At 39.3% G+C, this 12,187-nt stretch overlaps 1 protein-coding gene across 1 annotated transcript in view; it reads right to left on the bottom strand.

The window, feature by feature from the left end:
• Nucleotides 1-12,187, bottom strand: part of LOC113411399 (complement component C6-like) — a 58,940-nt gene that overhangs the window by 11,711 nt on the left and 35,042 nt on the right. Inside the window, exons 12-14 of the mRNA XM_026666446.2 lie at nucleotides 8,679-8,850; nucleotides 2,927-3,038; nucleotides 837-969 (exon numbers count right to left, since the gene is read on the bottom strand). Of these exons, the coding sequence (XP_026522231.2) occupies nucleotides 837-969; nucleotides 2,927-3,038; nucleotides 8,679-8,850 (417 nt within the window). The remainder of the gene's footprint in view (nucleotides 1-836; nucleotides 970-2,926; nucleotides 3,039-8,678; nucleotides 8,851-12,187) is intronic.

Below are 12,187 nucleotides of genomic sequence, written 5' to 3'. Positions count from 1 at the left end.
GAAGCAGATGTAACAAGGCTTAAATATTTCAAGGAGAGATGTACTGTTTGCAACAACACATTTAACACAACATCCTTTGTATATTTGGCTCTCTTAGTAATAGAAGTTCTGTTCATAAAATTAGGAACATAAGAAGCTGTGTACCAAAGTCAATATGTTAGTCCACCTATTGACCTTGACTGGTGACAACTCTCATGGGATAAAACTATAATCCTTCTCAGCTTTATCTGGAGATGCCAGGATTAAATTTGGACTTCCTGCACACAAAGCAGATCTTTGAACTATAGCCCCTTCTAAGGGACATACTAAATCAAATCACTGATCTGTCTATGATAACACTGTTGAAAATTAGTACCAATGATGTGCTAAGACTTCAAGGCAACTTTCCCCATCCCTTTCCACAGTTCTACTTCAAGAGTGGCCAACTTCTCTAAAATCTGGACTTTCTGTACTCACCTCAGCTTCAGCATTTTGCACCTAACCTTATGTGCCTCTCCTCAGTCATAACACATAAAGTGGGCATGCTGATTTGCTCACACTGGTTGCTATCTTAGCCATGATGCAAATGCTCTGGATACATGTCCATAACCTCATGTAGAATACCTTCACATGAAATTAGATCTTGGGCTAAGCAAGACTTCATACACAGAGAACTTCTATTGGATGTTTCTATACCAAAGACAGGGCCCACTGTCCCCTCAGCCAACCTTCTTGGGATTCACTGCTATGATTTGTGATCACAATAGCTGAATGCACATCAGGTGAATGGGGCTGATATATTGTCTTCTTATTTACTTTTCTCTTATTAGTAGCTTAAATCTCTTAATGGTTCTTACATTGGCATTCGACAGGACGTTGCAACCAAGTTTGATCAGGCTGGCAGCGAAAGAATGGATATCCAGAAAGAGTGTATCCACTGAAGCAGACAATTTCAGCATTTTCCCCAACGTCGTAATGGTTCTTCTCATTCTGAAATTAACCAGAGGAAACTCTTCATATGCTGACCAAAAATACTTGTTATGAAATGAAAAACAACACCTGATATTCAGGAAGAAACTGTCAGTGTTTGCAGCATGACTGCTATAGTGAGACAACCCAGGAGCAAAACACAGCACACAGAGGCTTAGACATTTAACAGTGGTTTATCTACAGTACAATAGTTATATACAGAAATAAATGTGGTAAGCAAAATACCTTTACAAGCAAGCAAACTTCTTAACTCTAACAAGGAGAACTCTGCAATGAATACTGGACACCAGAGAAAACACAGCCACTAATGGCTGCAATATATAAACACCTCTTAAAGGGATCTTTAATCCCCAGTCTTAAAGGGAAATACCCATGCTATGCTGATTCATTCTTATTGCATCAGCCTATATTACATCAGCTTCACTGCTGGTCGGCTCTTAAAACCCAAGACCTTAACAGAAACATCCAAGTGTTTCACGAAACTTTCTTTGAGCGGTTCATCCATTCGGAACTATTTAGGCAAACTTTATTCTACCTATTAGCAGAAGTTCTCACAGAATTATAAAAATCTGTAGGGGTTGTTGGTTTTTTTTGCATTGTTTTATCTCCATAACAACTCTCAAATTCAGTAAGACTGCAAGAATGAATAGCTGGACTAAGGCTAGCCCACTGAGCTTTGTGGCTGAATTTGGATTTGAAACAGGGTCTCTCTGACCTTAGTTGCTTAATAAATAATTACTTTAGTTACAATGAATCTTAATATTATTTTGTACTTTTCCTTAAAACAGCAAAAATGGCAGTGAAGTAAACCCAGTTATAGCATCATAGCTACTAGGGACTTCAGCAAGGCCATTTTATATCAAATGCCTGGCTCTGAAAGATATACTGGCTTAAACATGAGTTAGGAATTAATTCTATTTAGGAATTAATTTCATTCATTTAACAAATTTATATGGATTTCTATCTAGCCAATGAAACTTGGGTGGTAAACATAATATCAAACTTAATACACAATGAAATCAATGAAGAAAAATCATGTCAAGGTCATAAATATTTTGTTGCCAATAACAATAACAAAATGGAACACAACTGGGTTCCATTAATATACTCTATACTGGTCCTAATGCTTGGATCTTCATAGCCTTCTGGAAAGCCAACAGTCAGGCCATATAAATGTTCCATAATATATGATTTCTAGGACCTACCAGTTGACACTAATTTACCAAGAAGACTTGGAGAATGTTCACCCTGTTAGTTCGGGTGGGGTGGACAGAGTCCACTGGAAATAGGCAACCCCACCACTGATCCTATGCCATTTAAAGCTTGCATCTTGAATTGCACCATGAAGCCCATTGGGAGTCAGTACAGCTCATGTATCAAGGTTGTTACATAGCTGTCCTGTGGTGCATCCAATACTGCATGTGCCACTGCGTTGTGGACCAGTTGAAGCTTCCAAATGGTCTTCAAAGGTAGCCTATATATAGTGTATTGGAATAGTTCTATTGGGAAACTACTAATGCATACAGGACTATGAACAGGCCCTTCTAATCTAGGAACAGTGCAGGATGTATTTGTGCAAAGGTGCTCCTTGATATAACAATAAAATACTTTGTCATGACATTGACATAATTCTTTTCATGAATCCAGAAAGGTCTCTTGATTGCACACCAGTTCATCTAGGGAATGTGTTTAAGACTTAATCCCTTGCTAGAACATTTGCTTAATCCTTTGCTTTTTAATATGTATCTATGTCCAAGAAACATAAGAAAACAAAAACTGAGAATATTAAAATCAGCAAGATGGTGGATGGAAAATCATGTCTCACAAGATACCCTTTCTGTAGATGTACTGACATTGCATGAATGCTCAAAAGGGATGAGTTTGCATCACAGTTTGCTGCTTTTAACACATTTGCCTTTCACAGATGTTGCTGGCTGAGGAGTTCTAAAACACCTACCCTGATAAATCCATGTTCTGGTGGATCTGGTTTAAGGCATCCGGATTCAGGTCCCACAACTGCAATGTCCCCCTCCCTTGTTGCTTCGTCATCATTTACACATACAGCTCCCCTAAAAGGGGGGGAAAACCCCAATGGAATGAGACATCACTAAACAGCCATCTTTTCAGATTCTGGTGGATAGGGAGAAACCATAGTTTATGGTAGGAACATGTGAAGACCCATGTTTAGTTATTAGTTTTCTACTAAGGTATTGAGACCAGTTTACCATAGGTAACCATACCAGGCCTTGCCTGAAGCCAAAGACAGGGTGGCTTCCATTCTACACCCAGTTTGGCTTCAGCACTGCTGTTGGACGCAGAATTGTGCCACATTTTAAGGCAGAGGGGTGTTTAAGGAGTACTGAGTTGTCTGTATTGAGGGGCAAATGGCATGGGTTTTGTTATTTGTTAACTAACAATTATTAACTAACAAATGTGTTTAACTAACTAATTTGTTACCTTGTATTTTAATTTGATTTATTTTCTCTCTTTTAAAATGATGTTCAGGTTTATTAGCTTTTAACATTCCTAAACTGATAAAGAAGCTGGAGACTAGCTCCAGATAAGAAAAGTTTATTAGTACAGCCTGAGGTTTGGTTTATCTCTTGTGTGTGAACTCTAAACAACCCTTTCCCTTACAATTACACCCCTTCTGACATCAGACCTCATTTTAATGAACATGGGTTTACAAATATGTAACCCATTTGACTGTATGTAACTGATTTCCTATGCAAAGGGGAGGTTACTTTTATTCTGTCCAATCAACTTTTCTCTTGCATTTTCTTAAACTTTTTATATTAACTATAAAAAGGAGAGAAACATGGAGCTCCAAGTTCTCTCTCCCTTTTACACAGAGACCCCACTTTATCAGGGTACCCCAATAAACTGCTTTTAAATGATCTTCTGACTCAGTTGCTTATTGGGAAGGTGAACTGAGGCAGAACCTAGAGCCAGATTTGGCTTTCAGTATGGCTTGCATAGCTGGGTCTCCAATGTAGGAAGAATCCCCTAATTCTGCCTGGAATGCTGAATAGTTCTGTGCCAATTAAAACCAAAGCTATAGCTTATATTGATGTTGTGAGAAGTGGAATTAAAGGCCAACCTAAAACAGAGGGTGGAGGAAATATTTGGACCTACCATGCCGGCATCACTTCAGCATGAACTGCTGTTTCGGTACAAAGTATAGTGCGAAATGACAATGGGGAAAGAGTGGAGAAATTAGAGAAAGAAGAGGACAAAAGGCTCAGAAAGTAGCACACTCAGCCTTTTATGCTTCCACAATATAGCCCCCACATACTTGTCCCAGAACTCCTGACCAGAAAAAAAAAAGGCAACCATAGTAGATTGCTGTGAATAATTGCTCTTAAATTAGCACTCTCTGTACTTATGTGGGGTCTTTCAAAATCAGCCACAGGATCTCTTGAACAATTTGAGTTCATTTTGAACTGCATGATACTTTGGACAAAGTAGCAATGAATTCTGCTGGGAGACAATTCGGGATCTAAGATGGTTATCAAGAAATTCTGCATATCACAGGATCTTCACAGTGAACCGAAAGTAGTCTTTTTACATCATTATCCTGGCTGTTCTGTCTCAGAAGATGGAGATGAAAGAACAAATAAATCAATAAAAGGAACAAAAAGTGCTCAAAAGTCTCAGTCGTGCCATACAATTAATATGTGCCAAGATATCTTCTTCAAAAGTGCTCAAAGTAGGAAGAAGCAATACATACTTTCCATATGAACTGCACTCCCATAAGTCCTAACCAGTATGTCTATAATGAAAAATTGTAGATTCCTGTGATCAGTGGAGGGTAACAGGCTGACTAGTCTGGCTTGGAAGCTCATCAAAGATTTCTGGACTTGCTACAAAGCTTTTTGCTTTGAGCTTGTAATGAGAATGGGAATTGAATTCATAGATGTAGCTTTCTATGGCTTTTCCTTTTAGCTTCCTTTAATTGTTTTCCCCAGTGAAGCAAAAAAACTGGCTGGCACTGACTAAGTACAGATCTTTTCTCAGATTTATCTGAAATTGTGAAGGATTAAATCCAAGATATTGCATGTGCAAAGAAAGAGCAACAGCCTTTTCTAAAACCCTGTGGCTATTATAGTGTTACCTGTCCACAAATATGGAAAAATAGCATGCTTCCTGTTCCTCTGGTTCTCCTTCACATGGCTTCCCTCCATTCTGAAGGGAGGGGTTGTTACAGGTGCGGCTTCTCTGCCTCTTATGGGAACCATCACAGGGACTCCATGAACCCCAGCAATTCCAATTACCATCCACCGCAACTGGAATACATGAAAAGGATTCACAAAACATCTGGATTAAGAGGCTTCTCACAATACATGAGGAATTGATGGTCCCAAAGCAAGTTTAGGTTTGGAGATCTTCCATTAGTCATAGTCCTAGAGCAGGGGTGTCAAATTCAAGGGCGATGGGCCAGATCTGGCCCGTGGAGTGCTTAAATCTGGCCTGTGGGACCGGCCTGGAAATAGCGAAGGTAGCCAAAATGGGGAAAGGGGGGACTGTGTGTGTGTGGGTGCTCTGTTTTAGGCCTGGATGGCTTCCTGCAGCATTCTGCTGACCAAATTGGGGCACAGGAGAGCCATGCCCCATTTTGGCCAGCAAAGTACTGCAGGAGGCATACATCCCATGTCCGCTTCCCCAGCCTATGGAGCACTACAGTACTGATCCACCCTTGAAGAAATTCAGTTTGACACTCCTGTCCTAGAGCAAGGGTCTTCAAACTTGGCAAGTTTAAGACTTGTGGACTTCAATTCCCAGAATTCCTGAGCTAACATGACTGGAGGAGGAATTTTGGGAGTTGAAGTCCACAAGTCTTTTTTTTTCCCCAATAAACTTTATTTACAAGAATTAAAAACATACAAATTTAAAAATACAAAAACAATAGTATGTAAATAACACATTCTTCTTTACATTGTGATCGAATTTGATAAGTCCTAATAGTCAGTACTAACTGATATTTATCGCATTTTCATTTGCTATCACACCTTAATCACTAAATAACTCACAATACTCTATTAATCTGAATATATCATTAATTGAATAATAGTTATAAACCAACAAGAAGATTAATGAAGTCCACAAGTCTTAAAGCTGTCAAGTTTGAAGACCCCTGCCCTAGAGGATTTAGTCCATTAACCTGACAAAATAACCTGAAACAGCCCCATTCGTCCTATAATCAAAGTTACAGTGATGTAACTTTGAAATCACAAGTTGAAGTATAATTGTGCTTATAATTATTGTGAAGAATATCAGAAACCCCTGCTTTGTATTTTTTTTCTTCTTTTTTGTATTTTTCTACAGTTTTTTCTTTTTTTCTTGCACTTTTTGGTTCTCTCTTTGCTTTCTTTTTTTTCTTTTTCACTTTATAATGCAAAAACAATAATTTACATTATTTTGTATTAGTTTTTACCTTTTTAAAAGCTTTAATAAAAATTATATTATTAAAAATACAGCTTTAGAAAATGACTTATCAGATCAATGTATTTGCTAGCTAACATGGAATTCTAGCTCAGATGGGCCTGTTCCTCTGCAAATCTTCTCAGCCCTATCTTGGCTAACATGGATCAGCCCCCTTGAAAACTCAATTGGTACAATCTACTCCTTGGCAAAAAGGAGTTTCTTAGACTGTGGGAAGGTGTGCCAATCTGAAAACTCTGTTGGTCCAAGACAAACATAAATCCTGTCATGTGGATGGATGGAATCAGAGAGTCACAAATCTTCATACTTAGATCATTCACCCATAGCCCACTTCTACCTGCTGCTTTGTTCAGTCACATTGGCTTAACTTCCTTTGCATTTCCCAGTATGTTGAATGCCTTTTTTATCTGTGCTCTGTTTTCTAATATTCCTGCTTGTCTCGAGACATTAGCCACAGCCCTTGTCTTGCATTTGCCCAGGGGCTAAAATGAGCAAGGTTGTGATGTTTCAGGCAAAGCACTTTGAAGAGGCTTCAAGAGCAATGTTGCTCCCAGATTCTAAAGAAGAAAGTAAAGCATCTCCCCTACAAGGAGCAGAAGACACCCCTGAGAAAGACGCAAAGCACTTTGATAAAGCAAATCATATCATCACATGTTCAGGTTTATTAGCTTTTAACATTCCTAAACTGATAAAGAAGCTGGAGACTAGCTCCAGATAAGAAAAGTTTATTAGTACAGCCTGAGGTTTGGTTTATCTCTTGTGTGTGAACTCTAAACAACCCTTTCCCTTACAATTACACCCCTTCTGACATCAGACCTCATTTTAATGAACATGGGTTTACAAATATGTAACCCATTTGACTGTATGTAACTGATTTCCTATGCAAAGGGAGGTTACTTTTATTCTGTCCAATCAACTTTTCTCTTGCATTTTCTTAAACTTTTTATATTAACTATAAAAAGGAGAGAAACATGGAGCTCCAAGTTCTCTCTCCCTTTTACACAGAGACCCCACTTTATCAGGGTACCCCAATAAACTGCTTTTAAATGATCTTCTGACTCAGTTGCTTATTGGGAAGGTGAACTGAGGCAGAACCTAGAGCCAGATTTGGCTTTCAGTATGGCTTGCATAGCTGGGTCTCCAATGTAGGAAGAATCCCCTAATTCTGCCTGGAATGCTGAATAGTTCTGTGCCAATTAAAACCAAAGCTATAGCTTATATTGATGTTGTGAGAAGTGGAATTAAAGGCCAACCTAAAACAGAGGGTGGAGGAAATATTTGGACCTACCATGCTGGCATCACTTCAGCATGAACTGCTGTTTCGGTACAAAGTATAGTGCGAAATGACAATGGGGAAAGAGTGGAGAAATTAGAGAAAGAAGAGGACAAAAGGCTCAGAAAGTAGCACACTCAGCCTTTTATGCTTCCACAATATAGCCCCCACATACTTGTCCCAGAACTCCTGACCAGAAAAAAAAAGGCAACCATAGTAGATTGCTGTGAATAATTGCTCTTAAATTAGCACTCTCTGTACTTATGTGGGGTCTTTCAAAATCAGCCACAGGATCTCTTGAACAATTTGAGTTCATTTTGAACTGCATGATACTTTGGACAAAGTAGCAATGAATTCTGCTGGGAGACAATTCGGGATCTAAGATGGTTATCAAGAAATTCTGCATATCACAGGATCTTCACAGTGAACCGAAAGTAGTCTTTTTACATCATTATCCTGGCTGTTCTGTCTCAGAAGATGGAGATGAAAGAACAAATAAATCAATAAAAGGAACAAAAAGTGCTCAAAAGTCTCAGTCGTGCCATACAATTAATATGTGCCAAGATATCTTCTTCAAAAGTGCTCAAAGTAGGAAGAAGCAATACATACTTTCCATATGAACTGCACTCCCATAAGTCCTAACCAGTATGTCTATAATGAAAAATTGTAGATTCCTGTGATCAGTGGAGGGTAACAGGCTGACTAGTCTGGCTTGGAAGCTCATCAAAGATTTCTGGACTTGCTACAAAGCTTTTTGCTTTGAGCTTGTAATGAGAATGGGAATTGAATTCATAGATGTAGCTTTCTATGGCTTTTCCTTTTAGCTTCCTTTAATTGTTTTCCCCAGTGAAGCAAAAGAACTGGCTGGCACTGACTAAGTACAGATCTTTTCTCAGATTTATCTGAAATTGTGAAGGATTAAATCCAAGATATTGCATGTGCAAAGAAAGAGCAACAGCCTTTTTCTAAAACCCTGTGGCTATTATAGTGTTACCTGTCCACAAATATGGAAAAATAGCATGCTTCCTGTTCCTCTGGTTCTCCTTCACATGGCTTCCCTCCATTCTGAAGGGAGGGGTTGTTACAGGTGCGGCTTCTCCGCCTCTTATGGGAACCATCACAGGGACTCCATGAACCCCAGCAATTCCAATTACCATCCACCGCAACTGGAATACATGAAAAGGATTCACAAAACATCTGGATTAAGAGGCTTCTCACAATACATGAGGAATTGATGGTCCCAAAGCAAGTTTAGGTTTGGAGATCTTCCATTAGTCATAGTCCTAGAGCAGGGGTGTCAAATTCAAGGGCGATGGGCCAGATCTGGCCCGTGGAGTGCTTAAATCTGGCCTGTGGGACCGGCCTGGAAATAGCGAAGGTAGCCAAAATGGGGAAAGGGGGGGACTGTGTGTGTGTGGGTGCTCTGTTTTAGGCCTGGATGGCTTCCTGCAGCATTCTGCTGACCAAATTGGGGCACAGGAGAGCCATGCCCCATTTTGGCCAGCAAAGTACTGCAGGAGGCATACATCCCATGTCCGCTTCCCCAGCCTATGGAGCACTACAGTACTGATCCACCCTTGAAGAAATTCAGTTTGACACTCCTGTCCTAGAGCAAGGGTCTTCAAACTTGGCAAGTTTAAGACTTGTGGACTTCAATTCCCAGAATTCCTGAGCTAACATGACTGGAGGAGGAATTTTGGGAGTTGAAGTCCACAAGTCTTTTTTTTTCCCCAATAAACTTTATTTACAAGAATTAAAAACATACAAATTTAAAAATACAAAAACAATAGTATGTAAATAACACATTCTTCTTTACATTGTGATCGAATTTGATAAGTCCTAATAGTCAGTACTAACTGATATTTATCGCATTTTCATTTGCTATCACACCTTAATCACTAAATAACTCACAATACTCTATTAATCTGAATATATCATTAATTGAATAATAGTTATAAACCAACAAGAAGATTAATGAAGTCCACAAGTCTTAAAGCTGTCAAGTTTGAAGACCCCTGCCCTAGAGGATTTAGTCCATTAACCTGACAAAATAACCTGGAAACAGCCCCATTCGTCCTATAATCAAAGTTACAGTGATGTAACTTTGAAATCACAAGTTGAAGTATAATTGTGCTTATAATTATTGTGAAGAATATCAGAAACCCCTGCTTTGTATTTTTTTTCTTCTTTTTGTATTTTTCTACAGTTTTTTCTTTTTTTCTTGCACTTTTTGGTTCTCTCTTTGCTTTCTTTTTTTTCTTTTTCACTTTATAATGCAAAAACAATAATTTACATTATTTTGTATTAGTTTTTACCTTTTTAAAAGCTTTAATAAAAATTACATTATTAAAAATACAGCTTTAGAAAATGACTTATCAGATCAATGTATTTGCTAGCTAACATGGAATTCTAGCTCAGATGGGCCTGTTCCTCTGCAAATCTTCTCAGCCCTATCTTGGCTAACATGGATTAGCCAGTGGGCAGATCAGCCCCCTTGAAAACTCAATTGGTACAATCTACTCCTTGGCAAAAAGGAGTTTGTTAGACTGTGGGAAGGTGTGCCAATCTAAAAACTATGTTGGTCCAAGACAAACATAAATCCTGTCATGTGGATGGATGGAATCAGAGAGTCACAAATCTTCATACTTAGATCATTCACCCATAGCCCACTTCTACCTGCTGCTTTGTTCAGTCACATTGGCTTAACTTCCTTTGCATTTCCCAGTATGTTGAATGCCTTTTTATCTGTGCTCTGTTTTCTAATATTCCTGCTTGTCTCGAGACATTAGCCACAGCCCTTGTCTTGCATTTGCCCAGGGGCTAAAATGAGCAAGGTTGTGATGTTTCAGGCAAAGCACTTTGAAGGGGCTTCAAAAGCAATGTTGCTCCCAGCTTCTAAAGAAGAAAGTAAAGCATCTCCCCTACAAGGAGCAGAAGACACCCCTGAGAAAGACGCAAAGCACTTTGATAAAGCAAATCATATCATCACTGCACTGAAGCCACCACCTGGGCTACCTCAGATAAGGCAAAATATAAATATGTTGCTAAAATCTGCTCTCTAGATTCCTGAAAGTTTTCTTCCCCACAAAAGAGGTTTCTCTTTTTCTATCTCATTTTTACACAGGCTCAGAATTCTTCTCTGTGTCCTATTTTGTGTGAGGTAAAGGAGGATGCCATCTTTCCTCCATGTTTTCCCGAAAATAAGACAGGGTCTTATTTTCTTTGGGCCCCAAAATAAGCACTAGGACTTATTTTCGGTGGGATGTCTTTTTCCCCCCACTTCTTCTGTTTGCTCATGGATAGAATGGAGCAGGAAGTTGAACGACATGCTGGTGCCACAAGATGAGGCAGGAAGGTGGAGCGCCCCATGCGTCCCGGACCGGATTACCTTAGGGTCCCCGCAGCCAGACCATCCACGCCCTGACACCTGCCTCACCTCATGGCTGCAGCACCAGCACCCTGTTTAACCTTCTGCTCTGTTGTGGCCATGAAGAAGCAGACCACATGGGCTCCTGCTGCACATGGCTGTTGGTGCTGCTGCCATGAGGCAGGGGTCGAGGCATGGAGTGAGGGCCCTGAGGTAAGCCGGTGCAGGGTGCATGGGGCAGCTCCACCCCACCCCCCACCTAGCCTCATGGCCACGGTACCATAAGCAACCAGATGGAATGGGCTGCTAGCTGATAAGAAGAGCTTATTTTGGGGGTAGGGCTTATATTAGGTGTGCACATAAAACATGCTGGGACTTATTTTGGGGAAAAGAGGGAGCATTAATATTTCTGTGTGTGTCTGGAGCAGGAGCATCCACTGGAGTTGCATTCTCTGGAAAGATTAAAACAATCAAGGGGGCAGTCATAACTATGAGAGCAAAGCCTAAGCTGCCATTTTGATTCTTTTAGCAATGTTCTTACTACATTTCCCCCCATACTTCCTGATTTGGAAAACAAGATCCTTTATTTAAAAAGTTTTCTCATGAGATCTTTTTTGAATATTTAGTTGATATGGGAAACCAGAGAAGTAATAGACTATGAAGGGAAGATTATATAGTGAAAATTACTGTATGGCTTTTGTAATCCTTTTGTTAATTAAGAAAAGAATAAACATCCTGCCCCATCATGAAAATTTTATCAATACATCTTTTTATGGGGATTAAACACATGATTGGACTGTATTTTTTAAAATAAACAAATATATAAAGAATTGTTTCTCTTTTATTTGCGGGGGGGTAAGGGGAATGACATGCCAACAGTGTCAAGTGAGACATTTTCTGAATTTTTGACACACCAAGCTCAAAGATTCATGATCAGTAGCTTAATATGACAACTTGGGAAGTAGCAAGAAGATACCTATACTTAGACTTTGTACTACCAAGATTTCCAAATTAAATAAAAATATATTTTTTAAAAACCTAAATTCTCTGAGATCATCCAAATGAGTGGTAAAGCTAAAATAATACAAAATATGTTTATCCCCTAAGGATTGGGCCTTCTTAAAAAAACTTATTTA

The sequence above is a fragment of the Notechis scutatus genome, chromosome 2 (assembly GCF_049901735.1).
Source record: "Notechis scutatus isolate UNSWTSFEM ecotype Mainland chromosome 2, rNotScu1.2, whole genome shotgun sequence".
NCBI lineage: Eukaryota > Metazoa > Chordata > Lepidosauria > Squamata > Elapidae > Notechis > Notechis scutatus.
Note: the sequence above shows the minus strand (reverse complement) of the source record. Positions and strands in the feature narration are given on the sequence as shown.